General features: G+C 38.9%; 1 protein-coding gene across 4 annotated transcripts in view; it reads right to left on the bottom strand.

Annotated features, from left to right (window-relative positions):
* MIB1 (MIB E3 ubiquitin protein ligase 1) overlaps positions 1-17,157 on the bottom strand; it is an 80,343-nt gene that overhangs the window by 38,000 nt on the left and 25,186 nt on the right. For all 4 annotated transcript variants that reach the window (XM_080578970.1, XM_080578968.1, XM_080578969.1 and 1 more), the window contains exons 6-12: positions 15,938-16,142; positions 12,316-12,499; positions 11,857-12,001; positions 10,859-10,992; positions 9,704-9,811; positions 5,686-5,883; positions 3,008-3,159 (exon numbers count right to left, since the gene is read on the bottom strand). In XM_080578970.1, coding sequence (XP_080435096.1) covers positions 3,008-3,159; positions 5,686-5,883; positions 9,704-9,811; positions 10,859-10,992; positions 11,857-12,001; positions 12,316-12,499; positions 15,938-16,142 — 1,126 coding nt within the window. The remainder of the gene's footprint in view (positions 1-3,007; positions 3,160-5,685; positions 5,884-9,703; positions 9,812-10,858; positions 10,993-11,856; positions 12,002-12,315; positions 12,500-15,937; positions 16,143-17,157) is intronic.

The raw sequence follows: 17,157 nt of genomic DNA, 5'->3' as shown, positions 1-17,157 counted from the left end.
ACATTTTAACTTCCCCGTATGTCAGTTTAAATCTCTTTTTAGCTTTATCTCCATGCACAAGTTCAAATCTACCTAGAGCATAACCTGAATTATACTTTCATCATTATACATCAGCATGAAAAAATAAGTTGTTTCTGTACCAATTCTAAAGGTATGAACAGCAGCAAATTATTGAAAGGAGAAATATTCTGCTTAGAATAGGGGGTTCTCCAAAACACACTATACATTTACTGTTGGAAAACACTGCAAAACTGTCATAGATTAACTGCTGAGAAAAATACAGGCATTTTGAAAAAAAAAACACTATTTTTCTTTTAATATTTGTCTGATATTCAAATGTTAAAAATTAGAATGTAAATATTTTCACCTGAAAAATGAGAAATTTTCAAGTGCTCTCCTCAACAGTTGTCTGTGTTTGATTTTGTTTTTGTTTTTGTTTTTTTTTTGCTTGGAGGCTTATCTCCCTACTGTCAGTAAAGTTCAGAGCTCAAGAACAAAAATAGGCTTTGCACTGAAAATGAAATTGGTTCCAAATAGCTATGTGATATCGACTGTAAAAAAATCTGTAGAAATTTATTTCACTTTATTGTGGTGTTCAAGCACTTACACACGCTTTATTATCAATAACCAGGAATATGGATGTGGGCTTTATCAATACTTACATACACAGTAAGTATATTGTTTTTGCAAATACATATAATGCATATACACATATAAACACATGAATATATGTTTAATTTTCATACGAATAACAATTATTTATATATTTATATATTTGACCTTAAGGGGAATTTAGTGCAGTACATTCCATATAAGGCACCACAGCTTGAAGCCACAAAGAAACTCCAGCATAGGTGGAGTAGGAAAGCTTAGTTTAGGGAAGACAGGTCCTTAAGTAAGGTTTTGAGCAGAATATAATATGTACGGCTTGTGACCCATACCAGTTACAAACTGAAGTTCAGAGTGTTATTTTTAACAGTGCTTTAAATATTTCGGGCTCGGGGCATTTAACTGATTGGTAGCATCTATCAGTCTGTATCAGATCAGAAAGACAAGGTGGCAAATATAAAAAACATGTTTGTTTTCATTCAGAAAGAGGCCAGTGGGAGAACTACATAATCAACATAATGAAATAAATGGCCATCATTAAAGTCTGAAAGGAAACGGAACTTAACTTGTAAATAAAAGGAATCAAATAATTATTTGGGGGGAGAGAAGCACAAGACAGTGAAATTTTTCCACAATCTATTTCTTTCATTTTTATTTCCATTCAGTTCTTCCCAGGTTGATGTGTAAAACATCTAATTTTGTGAACAAAAGAAACTACAACTTCCACAATGGAGACAAGATTCTCTCTGTTTTACCTGCTTCAGAAGTGCTCAAATACAGCTGCAACCAAAAAGTAGATATCTACCTGCTTTACATATCTCACCTGTCCAGATGCTAGTGAAAACTCATGTATGGGAGTTACCTACACAGGGTTCAAATCACTAATATTGGAAATATTTTCTTATTCTTCCAGTAAAAACTTCTGTAAAGGAGAGGGGATTCTGGGAAAAACTGTACTATGCCTCACATTCTGCTGACTGTCCAACTGAACTAGTTCAAACCACAATTTTGATCCTTCCATCAAAGAGAAAGCCCGTAGCCCCTAAAACATTCACCCAGAGAAAAATCTTCAGCATCCCTAGAAAGAGATTCTTTTTCATATGCTGTCCCTGCATCTCATATTGGTATTTTCACACAAACCAACTGTTACAAGAAGGTAACACAAAACAGAAAACTAAAGAATACTCCATCTAGGTAACTGGAGACAGCAAACAGCACTCCCGGTTAACGATATTATGTAAATATGGAGAATTCACATTAAATGAGTAGGTTACCAGCTCAGACTTGAAAGAACCACCTTCTGAACACCAAAAACATGCTCCCTTAACTACATCCTTAAAATGCTCTCTTATAGACCTTTTACAGGCACTAGAGGAAACTGCAAATACATTTATTGTTCCTGTCAAAACAGCTCCAACCACTGCTTTTAACTTGGAAGTGCGATTCCATTCCTATACACACACAAATACTTGCATTTATTTTTTAACCATCAGTCTTGACAGTTACGTACTAAGAGACTAACCCAGATTTCATTCCCATATAAAATATACACCTCCTATTTCTCCATCTTCACTCAAATGAAAAGCAGCAGAATATAGTGAAGTTAAACAAGTAAACATACACCTTTCTTCATGCAAAGCACACCCAATTCTCCACCATACGACAACATATTACTGAACTCTTTTCAGAATGACAGCCTTGAAAAAAAATCAACATTTATCCATAATGTGATAAGCAAACAGCAAATCTTCCATGAAGTTCTGTGTAATCATTTTTAAAAACTACCTTAACTGAAGGTTCACTGTAGATGTACAACATGCAGCTAGCACAAAACAAATTATGCTTTAAAACTAACTTTTTCAGAATGAGAAGCTATATAAAACATGCAATGAGAAATTCCTTCTGTAGATGGTTTTGAGGAAACAAAACTAAATCTTTCTTATACTGTCAAACCAATTTAATACAACAATCCTAAGATGACTTTATAACCACACGGTATCTTTAAGAATTACTCAAATATTTCTAAAAACTCAAATCCCTTTCCCAATTCCAATATTTGGGAAGAACATTTTTACAAATGCTTTCTCAAGATCACGCTTATTAACTTGTCACTTGTCAAAACTTTCATTTGCAAAATTTTACAGCCACCACGTGAAGTTTCCCACAGATCTAGAGATACCTCAACAGAGCGCTGAACTGAGCGGACGAGTAGTTTCATTCTAATCACAGCTACTCAACTATTAGAAAGAATTCCTACCTAAGCAACATCAAAACCTAAGAAATGTAATTATATGCAGGCTTAAGGACCTTTTGAAAGAATACCATGATTCTACACTCTCATGCACTTGCCTTCCTTTTACAAATGACGACAAAATAATCATTAAAAACCAATCTTTACCTAGGGTTTCCTCGTAGCGCGGCGTGGTGCAGAGCATTAAACCCATTGTTGTTGGTGATGGTAACATCTGCTCCAGCCTCTAACAGCACAGCCAGGATGTCATCCCGCTTCTTACTTATTGCGTCATGAAGTGGAGTGTCACCCTCAGAATCCTGAAGCCAGAAACAGCTCCCATCAGTTTTTGCGTGCATCCACATTAAAAGACACTTACGTATCACTAAGAAAACTGACTCCACAAACACGCAACAGCTCTCTGTGCCTGAAAGTGGAGCTATATTGCAGAGTTCAGAGCAAGCCACCTCTGATCCTGCTCTGTTTTTGCAAACCCTTGAGTAGGTAATCCCAATAATCCCAACCCTGGGCTCCCAGCCTTCTGTGGTTACCCAGCTCTCAGAACTCCAAACCAGTGGACTCCAAAAATGGTTCAAGTACTCTGTCCATCTGACAGAACTGAGGACTCTGGTGTAGGCATCAGCTTCCCCGTGCCTCGCACCCAAATTGAGCTGGTGCCCAAATTACAATTTCTAAGTAACAGGACGGCAACAAAGACTAACCCAGCAGAGGAGACCAGCCAGGAGGGGTAAGGCTGGCAGTTCTGAGTGATGATGGCTAAGACCAAACTAGCAATTAACCATGTAAAAGGCAATACCAAAAAAGACACTAGGAAATAAAAGCATAAGCAAAACAAAAAATAAAACGCAGCCCAAGTAATAAACTTAGGCACATCTGTTCTAACTGAAGCACATCATTTTCCATGAAGCAAAGGCCAATGTCACAAGCAATATTAAGCTTTTAAACTTGTTATGGCTAATACCAGATTACATTACGCAAGGTACATGAAAATATTTCAGTGCATAATTGAAGGCAAATAACTCATATTTTTAGCTTGTCATTGTATTTTTCAAATACCCCAAATAAGGGAAAATACTTTTTATTCCTAGAAGTAATTTGTACATTATTTATTCAAGGACTCAGACGGTAGAACTGAAAAGGAATGCCCCATGACTAACAGTCAGAGAACACATCCATTTATGCTTATTTGCTTCTATAGGCAAACTCTCCAGATTTATGCTTCCAGTAAAATTCTAATGCCATATAAGTCAGGAAGGCTTTTGTCACTGACACTGACTCAGCTGGTAACTGATAAACACAGGAACTGAACATTTTAGCAATACACTGTAGTACGAAAACAAATCTTTACCAACTTTACAGCGAGAATCACCAACTGCCAAACAAAAAGTGCCAAACAGTAGAAACACTTGAACCAGTGTGAACCAGTTTGCCAGAATTAAACTATGCAGCTTTTTTTCACTTTAACTGATCCTACTTCCTAAATTTCCTGTTTGTAGACTAATATACGTTCTTGTTTACGTAGTGAATTGGGTTAAATAGTAGGGTGCTGGCCAGTTAAATTCCAGTCATGCCTCAGTCTGACCCTCCTGTGCGCTGATCCACCAAAATCAATCACCAACTCACATTCGCGCATGAGAGCTCCTCCGCATACATGCAGGAGCTGAAGGTTCAGTATTTTCAGTGACAATTATATTTTCCAGGTGGAGTTTCATAGCACCATTCTACTGAGCTTTTCGAACCAAACGCACTTCTATAATTTAAGCTCGAGATACCCACTTTGGCCATCCATATCTCATCCATCACTATATGATGGACACAGACACCCTTTACGGGACTCTACCCAACAGACTCCTTATTTATCTTATGTTCAACAAATACTAAATAGGGTCTGGATAGCTGACACAGCTCATCCCTCAGCAAGATCAAGCGAGTGCCTGCAAAGCCAGGTGAAAGCAGATGAACAATCACTATATTTGCTAATTTTAAGAAAGTTTGCTCATCTTTTGTTACGCGGATATACAATTTCAAAAATCCTACTGCTTTTTGACATTGTGGCAGAACGAGAGAATTAATGTGTCATTACAATGTATCTTGATTTTCCCAGGACATTACAGCTTTTTCTTTCTGTTGCAAACCTCTTCAAACTTCACCATTCAGATTTCTTCTACTAATGCACTGCATTCACAACGCGGCTGCGTTCAGCTCCTGCAGAATGTGGATGCCTGCTTATTTGACAGCTGGTTTCTCCTCTACCTTCTCAACAGGAGGCTGCACTCATATGTCGCAGCTTCCGCCGCATTAGTTATGGATAAAACTCACTCCCTGTGTAATTATGGTACTTGAGGCCCTACACATCACTGCTTTTTAGATAAAATTTAAATTTAAAAACAGTTTTAACAATGATAGGTCAATTCTTAAAGAAAGGTTTCTTTTAATGAAACATTCCACAGTATCACCAGCCAGAAAAAATGCAAAGCTGTGGCTTGCAAAAGGAGCAAACAGCTGCGGATTCAATAGAGGAGGAGTTAAACAGGAGAAAAAGTTAACAATTACAGATAACTACAGTCTGTGAAAACACCAATTAACATGAACTGGTTTGAATAAGTCAGGTGCCTATATCTGGCTGTCAAGAAAATAAATTAATATAAGAGCATTTTTATTACAGTTGATCATGTTAGGACAGAGGCTGTGATAGATAACTTCGCAAGATCTGTTCTTTTCAGCCCCATTTTCCATAATTCTTCTATCACCTATACACAGCATCCACACACAGCAAATCAAAATTAAATACCTAAAAAGTGAATCTATATCACCATTCACATTACCTGGAGACTAGGATGGCAGCCAAAGTCCAATAAAGTCTTCACAACTTGTAGGTGACCTTTGTTGACAGCAATATGAAGTGGAGTCTGCCTCCGTTTGTTGCGAGCATTCAAATCTGCACTGCCGCGGTGCAAAACCTCGATCACAGCACCCTCGTCACCAAAGGCTGCGTGATGGACAGCCCGGTCTCCATCTTTGTCCTAAAGCAGAAACATTATTTTGATCCAGTGTACTCCACATTTCCTTTCAACGAGATGATGAATTTAAACTGAACCGTTACACATACTCAATTTCTTCAAAGAAAGAGAATTAAATAACCTCAATGCCTTCCGAATACTGAAATAATTAAAAAATTGATCAAAATGCAAACAATAGAGAATGAAGAATCTCTGTATAAAAACATACACATTCTTTATGACATTCAATACCATATGCAACTATTGCCCTCATACACGACCAAACAGAAAACTCAAAAACAACAAAACAAACAAACAAAAAATAATAGCACCCACCCAGTAACTAAGGGTAACCTGTTCTGTACCCTGTAAGTGCCACAGATACCTGCCTAATCATGGTATAAGATGAGAATTGGTCATATAATTAAGCTAGTATTTATTAGGGTTTGTTATGTGTCTTAGTTTTCAGTAAATAAACCTTTTCCAAAGGTAATCTGAGATTGGTGCTGAAATTATATAGAGGTTCTGATTCTGTGATGAACCTTCACAGCATTAAAACTCTGATTAAATGCAGTTTGTTTCAGTTTCATCCAAACCAGGAATTAAATAATGAAAACCACAAATTTGTCAGTCAGGGTTATTTTAACATCCAGAAGAGTGGATTTGGACTTCATAATCTTCGTGGGTCCCTTCCAACTCAGGACATTCTATGATTATATGAAACATTTAAAATAATTAAGTCATTTCAACATTAATGTCAAATACAAAAAGCAAAAAGTAGAATGGAAGGTATAAAACAGATTTCAGTGATATAGTAACTTCCATAAGCTAGCTGTCTGTCTGAATTTGTGTGCACAGTGGAGTATTGCTATGTATTTGCAAGATTTAATTTTGACAATAGAAAAATACTGAAAACTGTAGACAGGAGATAAAATCATGATTGATCAAGCGTGCACCAAATGTCAACAGAATCCTTACTGAATAAGCCTAATTTCTTTCATCAATTCCATTCCCCTTCAGAAATGTTTCTCTAAAGTTGTTTTTATTAGTGTAGCACGCTCCTAATGCACTTTTACATCAACGCAGAAATTTGTAGCTCTTAAAATACATTTCTTTGCACAAAAAATAACAATGAGACTATTTAAAGCCTTTTTTACAAAATGATGGAAGTACACTTTGCTGGTTACTAAATGCATCTTTTTGGAAATGCTAATACCATTTTCAAGACCTTCAGGGCAGTAAACAGCAACTTCAATTAATTTTGCTATTTTTATGCCTTCTGAATCAACTCATGTTACAAAACTGCCTTTCAAAATAACAAGACTCCTTCTCAGGATCATCTAATACAAGCAAACAGTCAGAAGCATCCAAAGCTGTTCATCCAGTAGGGTAATGAATCAGAAGGGGCAACATTTTGGTATTTCCCATCAAGTTATAATGATCACTAGGAGATGGCAGCATTGTCAAACTGTTAGAACACTGACTTCTGCAGAGCAATTTACAGGTAAGTGGTAATTTCTGTCTTTTCATATTTACAGTCTGCAAAGTTCACTGAGATACTTCCTGATGAAACCCCATACAATTAAGTATTTTACAGTTTTAACATATTCCAATTTTGAGACAAAACCATGGTTTTATGAAATCTTAATGTACAGAACTCAGTTTTTAATGAATAGAGGTCCCTTATTTCTAATAAGGGCATTATTACAAATGCCTTATTTCTAGCTCACCAGCAAAACAGGTAATCTCAGGAGCTAAATCCCAACCAGTAACAAAATGCTTTCTGACTAAACAGAGGCCACCTGAACTCAAAATTAAGTTGATATAAGCATAAAGGAGACAATACCATCAGGGCATCCCCAGAAAATGTCACCATGAATAAATATAGTTTGCAAAGCAGGCAAAGTAAGGATTTTTATTCATTGCTTCCATGCCACAGACCACAACAGTGAAGTAAACGGACTAAAGTTTTGCTCTGTGCTTAATGGGGTGGCTCTGCAGCATCTTCTAAAGCCTACAATATATGTTAATATAATGCTAAGAGCCTAAGCACAGAAAGTTGTTTTTCTGTTATCCAAACAATGACTGGGCCCACTATTAGTTTCTGAGTATTCTATTAAGCTTTAATTTATATTCTGAGTAAGAGAAATTTGACAGATCCTTCTTGTGCTCCACAAAATGAACAAAGGCTACACCATCAATGCATATAAAAGAGGTAAAATTGATTAAAAATGCAAATATTACTATCTGCTGGTAGAAAATTCTCTCAGGAGCAATCATTCTAAAAAATTAAACAAGAAATCCTTTCATTTTAAACTGAGAGCAGAGCTGGAAGTTGTATTACTCTCTGCTCAAACTTTCTTTAATTAGGAATCAGAAACTTTCTTGTAACTGAACACTGTATACAAGAAACAGGGTAAGTATCTGAGGTTGGAGATGCAGCATCTGACAGTATTTTCCTCCTCTGAATGCCACAGGCAGTGTGCTGGCCTACTGCTACCAGGCTTCATCCACTACAATCCCATACTAGCTTTACACGGTTCTATATATGAATTATATTTCACATAATTAAAGGTGTTAAAGAACTGGGTATTCATCCTTTGTAATCCTGTCAGCAGGATGCTAGTTTGGGAATGTAATTATGCTAAGAAAAGAGGGTTTTCACACACTGTGACATTTAAAAGAATTATCTGACCCACACATTCGACAGCACAAGGCAGGGAAGCAGAAAAAGGACTCAAACAGGAAAAAAGGAATAATGTATTCAGTATACAATTCCCTGTTACTTAGAGCAAATTCAAGATCAAATTGTTTTAAAAAACATTTCCGCAAAAATACATCTAGATGAGAACATTACGGAAGACAGTATGTAGTTTCCCGCCATGTAGTTATGTTTCCCATATGTTCCCCCATGGAGAAAACAAAAATAAAAATAATTAAAAAAACATTTCTCAGTAGATATAAAGCTATCGAGTAGGCTATTTCTTAATTAAAAAAAATGCAGTTGCAGCGTATTGTTCAACTAATGAAAGAAAGCCAACATAAGTTCTGTGTAATTCTGAAGAGTTAACAGAGCATTAATAGAGCTATTATAGATAGTGCAAACTATCAAGAAAAGATTAAGTGAATTACTGCTTAAATGAAAGCGATGTTTTCTCCCCATGAAGCCAAAATTTAACCCTCAGGTGAAAGTTAGAACAATCTAAGATCCGTTTTGCCTTCTTCCAAAAGGCAGATAGTGATATAATAAGGAATCAGTTACAGTAACGAGGAAGCATTTTTTCTAAAAGAGTTTGGTGCCTTACAAGTACTGATCATAGGCAGCAAAAGATGCAATTAATTTCCCAATAGCTAACAAGGAGGAAGAAACGGGATAGATGTACACAAGGTATCAGTGCAGACAGGGAATCAATAACCTGATGGTCAGAGTTCTGTGCACTGTTGAATTCATAGCCACTAGAAAAAGGAAAAGTAATCTCTCACATCTTTCCCACATCTCATTCACCCCCCATGCAAAACAGAAATGCACACACTGAATGGCAGCTTTTAAATACAAAGCTACACATCTTATACTAAACACACGATGCTTTGTAAGATCCTGTCCAAGAAAGGCAATTTGTATAACATACAGTCCTATTCATTTCTTTGCAATCTGGCTATATACTATTTTAAAAACATTCTTCCCTACGTTTCCAATTACACTGCAATTTTTTTTAATAGTTAGCTACCAACCAGAAAAGCAAAGACAGTTTGCCTGTCACCAGGCACACTTTGTATTTCTGTACATAGCAAAGTTTAAAACTTAAAGGGACAAAAAGTGTATATCTTAAAATATTTAATTTACCTCTGCTTCTACATCCACATTCTGTTTCAGAAGCAACTTCAAAATGTCAACATGGCCATTCTGACTAGCCGCTTGCATGGCTGTGTGTCCAGCACATTGTCCATTTACCTGGAAGCATATTAATACTTTGAGATCATCTGCAAGATACACACATGCATACCTATGAGACACTGTATAAATTCAAGTCTCTTAGAAAACTTAAAGCAACAGCATATCACAGCACATGAAACTATGAAAAGAACTATTTTTAGACAGCTGTCTTTTTGACATACATTAGGATCTCCTAGAAGATCTCCATTTCATTTTTATAGAATTATCTGGATTGAAGGAAAGACGCAACAAAGGGATTTACTTCAAACATCAAGACCTTAACGATAGCTGGATTAAAAAAAAAAATCACCTTTGGGCTACTGTAAAGGCAAGATTTTGCGAACAGGTCTCAGAATGATGCCAGTTCTCTGTTCTCAGAATGATGACAACTCTCTCTCCCTCTCATCATCATTTCCTAATTCATGTCCAGAACAGGAGTCAATCTGAACAAAATACCATGCTTTGTATAATCTTGAGCTACAGATTACCCTTCAGAATTGATGGAGTTTAATCTCTGCTGTAGTGAGAAAAACATCTCGTGATTTCAAAACATGTTCCCTGACGGAAGTCCTATAATTCTTAAACATTTTCTTCTAGATTTGTCACTGTTATGTGATTAGACAATTTGGTAAAAAAGTACCTGACAAAGCACATTAGGTGGTCTACTTTATGAATTAGAAAAAGAAAAAAATAAAACAACACACACAAAACCCACCCAAATCAGTCCTCCTTCCTTTTATCTCAAAACAGAAGAAGTTGAAGACCCTTCACTAATTGCAAGCATTTGACTCTCTGCCCTGACTCTGGAAGACATATGCCTGAAGGTATTTTAATTCACAGCAGACAACATAACACAAAACTTGTCCAGTGAAAAAAGGTACTAAGCAGCATTTTCATATATTCCCCAGCACATTTCATAGGACAACAAATAGAAGAGACACTGGAACCAGTTGTATTACCTCTGTGCAGACACATTACTGTCTGGCAAGGGTTGTCTAGGACAACTTAACTTCTTTTAGTATTACAGGTCCCCAGAACAAGCCCCCTCCAGAACTGAACACTCACATCCACATCTGGTCTCTTTAGCAGATCTTCCACTTTAGCAACATCTCCATTGGCAGCAGCTTTAACCAATTCTTCATTGAGATCTCCAGATTCTTGGGTTTCAAATAGTTTCTTCAATAGCTGGGACAATCTCTCTACAATTATTAAACACAGCACAGTTAAGATTACAGTTCTAGTCTCAAAAGAACAGAAAAATAAGTGAAATTTGTTCCAAAACACACATACATAGTAATACACAAACCACCATAAAATGGCAGCTTTAATTTACTATTCAGTTTCAAGGAAACACTGCACCCCATTATCCTTTACATAGTAGAGACTGTCACATCACGTATTTCACAACAAAATTGATTTAATCACAAATAGCTTGTCTACTGTGAAATACAAAAGGGAGGGGGAAGAAGGTAAAAATATATGTTGATATATTACGCTTTTTTAGTCTTCTAGCTTAACTTCATGTTAGACTGAAAAAAAATCTCCCACTGTGATTAGTTAAAGATTGTCTAATTAAGTTTAAGACAATGCATTTAAGGAAAGAACACTATCCTGAGTAACTGCTTGCAACAAATTCCTCCCTTATGCTTGGTATCCCACACCTTTTAAACAAGGAACAAATATGCTGCTTGCTACACTCAGTAACACACTCTTCATGCCTTAGAGCCTATTCCAGTCTAATGTCCCTTCTAATCACTTCAATTTTAAAGCCCTTGGAGCTGCACTGTTTTAAAGCCCTCCAAGCTTGCATTACACTTGTACTGTAGCCAAACAGAAACATAAATTTGGAGTTTTTGCATCTTATCAAGAGAAGATTGAATAACATCTCCATACCCACTGCAAGCTTATTCTTATATCTCTCTGTGAAGTTAACGTTGGATTAGCTGAACTCTGGGTCTGAGTTTTATTAACCTTACTTACAAATGATGTACTGGTACTTAACAATTTTGTGATTAACACTACTACTCATCATACATGCGTTACAGGTTATTCTTCCAACTTACCACCAGACGCATTACTTATAGCGGATCCTGCTGATGCCACCTTTGAGACAGCTGCTGGATTATACGTCCAAGATGTCCCACAGACCTCCACCTTTAAGTCACTATCTGAATAGATCTGCTGGACACGACCAACTTTACCCAAAGTCTGCATTGAAGAAAACATCAAGCGTAAATAATACTAAAAATAAAATATTGAGAAATCTGAAAGTTGTAACAAAACACAGATTTTATGAAGTCTGTTGTGTAATAGTACAGCCACTAATCCCTTTAAATAAGTTTCATCAGGCTAGGCAGATTACTATAGCTGAGCAAGTATTACCCTGCTTAGTGAAGTACACTTTCTCCGACTTAGAAGAAAGTCACAACTGACTCCCATAACCTCCAGGTACTTTAATAATCACAATCAGAAAAATTATACGAGTTGTATGATTCTGATAGTCCAAACATACAACTACTTACAGGAAGCATTGCTTCAGCCCACTCTCCATGACCTCTTTGAAGAAGCTTGATTCGCTCCAAGTCATAGCATACTTGAACAAGGTCACCCACTTGAAACTGAGAGGTACCTCCTTCTGCACCTTGAGCAGCATCTCCACTTCGGACAACGTTGGCTTTGGTGAGAACAGCTGGATTAAACGTCCACCTAGACAATGAATCGTTTAAAGCAGAGTCTAAACTTGGGAAGTGAAAGTATGCTTAAAATAATCTCCTTGTATGCCTAAAGCTCTCTACAATTTGATACTACGTCATATATGCTGCTAACCATTTTTTTGCCCATACACGTCTGTGGCTCTTTAGTTTAATACTGCCAGGTAATCCTCAGAGATGTATGTTTCTGAAACAAAGAAGAAATATCCTCCCAGACAAATGGGAAGCAAACTCAAAACAACGTAATAGTCCTGAAAGTAGCTACACAATTCGTTTATTTTTTCAGGGCAAGGAGGAGACAAGTCAGTCTGTTTGGAAAGGGAAAGATTCAGATTGTCTCACAAAGAATTGTACTGTAAGAGAACAACAAAGAAAGAACTCAGGATTTTGCCCCTTCCCAAGTAAGAAGATGCAACGTTCAGTTTAAAAAATGTTCTCCATCAAATGCATGGCCTAGATGCACCTCAATTTTTAACTGAGCTATCCTCATTTGTACTGTAAGTTTTATTGGTTTACAGATATTCAGCTGTTTTTACGCTGGATTACATTATAGTATCTAATACAGTGGTGTGTCCTTTATGTGTCATTTAGTCTGGGGTTGACTTGCACTCAACTGTCTGATCTCACTGAGAAGCAACAGATGATCTCTATAAAGTACAAAGTCAGGAAAGAGACCACAAGATAGATTAGCTCCCCTGACCAGCTCTGCAGCCATGACTGTCAGACACGATGGTACTTGTACCCCTTCAGCTCACGTTAGCTGGGAAAACAGCTTTTTTTTTTTTTTCAGTACTTCGCAATACTAACAAACAATATCCAGGGGCAATACATGAACAAATAACGTGATATTGATCGATTAGAGTGCTGAGCAATCACCAACTGCATGAAGTTCAACCGAAGCAAGTGTTGGATTCTGCACCTGGGACAGGGCAACCCTGGCTGTACGTACCGACTCGGGGATGAGGGGCTGGAGCAGCCCTGCAGAAATGGCTCTGCGGGGTCTGGTTCATGACAAGATGAATGAGAGCCACCAGTGAGCCCTGGCAGCCAGAAGGGCCAACCATACCCTGGGGTGCATCAGGCACAGCATTGCTCAGCAGAAATAGAGAGTTTATGTTCAGTGGAAAAAGGGAGAGGCAACTCAGGGAGAGGACAAGGAAGTTGATAGCATATGCAGGGAAAAAATCAGAAAGGCGTGAGCTCAACCTGGCCACTGTGGTAAAAGAACAAAAAATTTTTTTACAAATACATTAACAGTAAGAGGGCCAAGGAGAATCTCCATCCTTTACTGGATGCGGTAGAGAACATGACTACTATGGATAAGGAAAAGGCTGTGATTCTCACTGCCTTCTTTATAAGTCTTTAATAGTCCAGTTATCCACGGGGTACTCAGCCTCCTGACCTGGAAGTCTGGAACAGGGAGCAGAATCAAGCCCCCATGATTCAGGTGGAAACAGTAAGAGACCTGCCACTCTACCTGCACTGTCACAAGCCTACAGGGCCAGATCGGATCCACCCAAACGTGTTGAGGGAGCTGGCAGATGTGATTGCTGAGTTGCTTTCCATCATCTATCAGTGGTCCTGGTCAATGGGAGAGGTCCCAGGTGACTGAAGCCTTGCTAACGTGACACCCATCTATAAGAAGGGTTGTAAGGAGGATCTAGGAAACTACAGGCCTGTCAGCCTGACCTCGGTGCCAGGACAGGTGATGGAACAGGTCGTCTTGAATGCAATCACACAGCACGTGCAAGACAACCAGAGGATCGGGCCAGTCAGTGTGGGTTCATGAAAGGCAAGTCCTGCCTGACCAACCTCATCTCCTTCTATGACCAGGTGACCCACCTGGTAGACAAGGGAAAGGCTGTTGACGTAGTCTACCTAGACTTCAGCAAAGCCTTTGACATGGTCTCCCACAGTATTCTGCTAGAGAAGCTGGCAGCCCATGGCTTGGACAGGTACACTCTTTGCTGGGTTAAAAACTGGCTGGAGGGTTGGGCCCAGAGCGTGGTGGTGAACGGAGTTGAATCTAGCTGGCATGAGTGGTATTTCTCAAGGGTCAGTGTTGGGGCCCATCCTCTTTAATATCTTTATTGATGACTTGGATGAGAAAACTGAGTGCACCCTCAGTGAGTTTGCAGATGACACCAAGTTGGGGGAAAAGTGTCAATCTGCTGGAGGGTGGGAAGGCCCTGCAGAGGGACCTGGACAGGATGGGTCAATGGGCAGAGGCGAATGGGATGAGGTTCAACATGGCTAAGTGCTGGGCCCTGCACTCTGGCCACAACAACCCCATGCAGCGCTACAGGCTTGGGGCAGAGTGGCTGGAAATCTGTGCAGAGGAAAAGAATCTGGGGTGTTGGTTGATGCTCACCTGAACATGAGCCAGCAGCGTGCCCAGGTGGCCAAGATGGCCAACAGCATCCTGGCTTGTATCAGGAATAGTGCAGCCAGTAGGACCAGGGAGGTGATCGTCCCCCTGTACTCTGCTCTGGTTAGGCCACACCTCAAGTGCTGTGTTCAGCTTTGGCCCCTCAGTACAAGAAGGACACGGAGGCCCTGGAGCACGTCCAGAGAAGGGCTACGAAGCTGGTGAAGGGCCTGGAACACAAGTCCTGTGAGGAGCGGCTGAGGGAACTGGGGGTGTTTAGTCTGGAGAAGAGGAGGCTCAGGGGAGACCTTATTGCTCTCTACAACTACCTGAAAGGAAGGTGTGGGGAGCTGGGGGTCGGCCTCTTCTCACAGGTTACTAGTGATAGGACTAGAGGGAATGGCCTCAAGTTGCATCAGGGGAGGTTCATGTTGGAAATTAGGAGAAATTTCTCCTCAGAAAGAGTAGTCAGGCATTGGAACGGGTTGCCCAGGTGGTGGAGTCACCATCCCTGGAAGTGTTTAAGGAATGTTTGGGAGTGGTACCTAGGGACATGATTTAGGGGGTAAATATTGGTGGTAGGGGGACGGTTGGACCAGATGATCTTGGAGGTCTTTTCCAGCCTTAAAGATTCTATGATTAGATGACATCCCCAACATAAGAAGTTCACATCTTAACCCATTTTCCTGAAACCCCACAATACACTACTATTACCATTCCCCCTTAAAAACATGAGATACTTTGTAATTAAAAAAAATTAAAATATTGTATTAAGCTCTACCTCAGAAATAAGATACTCCACAGCTTTATTATTTTGGACTCAAACTTTCACTAAGTGTGAGAGGAAACAAACTTCTTTTCCCTCTACAGTTTTAGATCTTTAAAGATCTGAGAGCTGCGCGATTACTCAAGTCCTTGTTACATGTTGCAAAAGGAATATAAAAATTCTCAGGGAAATCTTAATATACAGAAAAGGAGAAAAGAAAGTTTCTGGCAGCAAGTGATCACAAGTGCAGAAGGCAAAGACAGTTTCGTGAGATCAGTGATGAAGGCTATATAACAAACCTGTTGCCACTTGGATATTGTACTACAATGTCATGATCCTCATCAATGCCACAAACTGTTCCAGTTGTTGTTAAGGTTTCAAACATGCCATCAGTCCATCCTCCGTGACCATGCTGCAAAGACTGTACAATTTCCAAATCAAGGTCAATGTTTACAAGGTCACCAATTTGCAGCCCACCAGGATTTCTGTTACCGTTTTGCTCACCTGAAATGGAAGAAGAAAATACTCAGATGGCCACATTAATTTTCCAAGCAATCTAAACAACACAAATTCATTTCTGACACGGAACTGATACCCACAAGACCTCTCCATGTCTATGAAACTGTAGTGGCCAAGAGCTAAAAGGGAGGGACGTGAACAAGTTAAAACCCTGAATCTCTGGGTATGGAATTATCTATTTCTCACTGAGTTTTCACGACAAATAGTGAAAATGGTAAATGATAAATACTTGTGACCGGCTCCAGTATGACCTCTAACAGGGATAGTAACAGCTATGGTTCTAGGCATCGAAACAACTAGCTCTGATAGTTTTGAGGCATCATATACAGAGTGCCATGTACCGACTCAGAGGCTGAAAGATATGCCCAAATAATTTTGTTTTGTTTTGTTTTGTTTTTTTTTTTTACATTGCGTCAGTCCCTGGAATGAGGAGAAGCACTGGCAAAAGACTATCCAAAATGACTAATGATTAAAGTCCTTATAACCTTGTAAGTGTGGATATGACTGCAAACAAGAAAACCCACAAATTTTTGTGCGAAAACCTTCTCCCTAAACCACGCCTGCTTTCAAAAGACACTTCATAGCAAGAAGTCAAAAGCTGGGGGAAAACAGCATACATCCACATACATTGAGCTGCGTTGACTGATGAGAGAATGAACTTGTAGATCTGCTTGCTGACAGAACAAGAGGATGGTATCTGGTACCATCCACTGAATAGCAAGAATGACAACTGCAGAACTCACGTAGATGGAGTTCAACAGCAACATCAGTGGCAAAGGAGAGGGTGAGTCTTTAATAACACTGCTGCCTTAAAGGGGAAAAAAAAGTGTTTCTCCTCTTCCAAGCAAGAAGCAATAATGGAGGAGGGGTCCTCACACTGTAATAAGTAGAAACACGTAGTTTGACGCACACAGACAATAACATTCTTTGGAGGGAGACCAATTCCAGAGACCAAAATCCACACCAGATGTTGCAGCACTCAAAGTCTGCAGAGGACAGA

This window comes from Anser brachyrhynchus (genome assembly GCF_964034855.1).
Source record: "Anser brachyrhynchus genome assembly, chromosome: 2".
Lineage (NCBI taxonomy): Eukaryota > Metazoa > Chordata > Aves > Anseriformes > Anatidae > Anser > Anser brachyrhynchus.
Note: the sequence above shows the minus strand (reverse complement) of the source record. Positions and strands in the feature narration are given on the sequence as shown.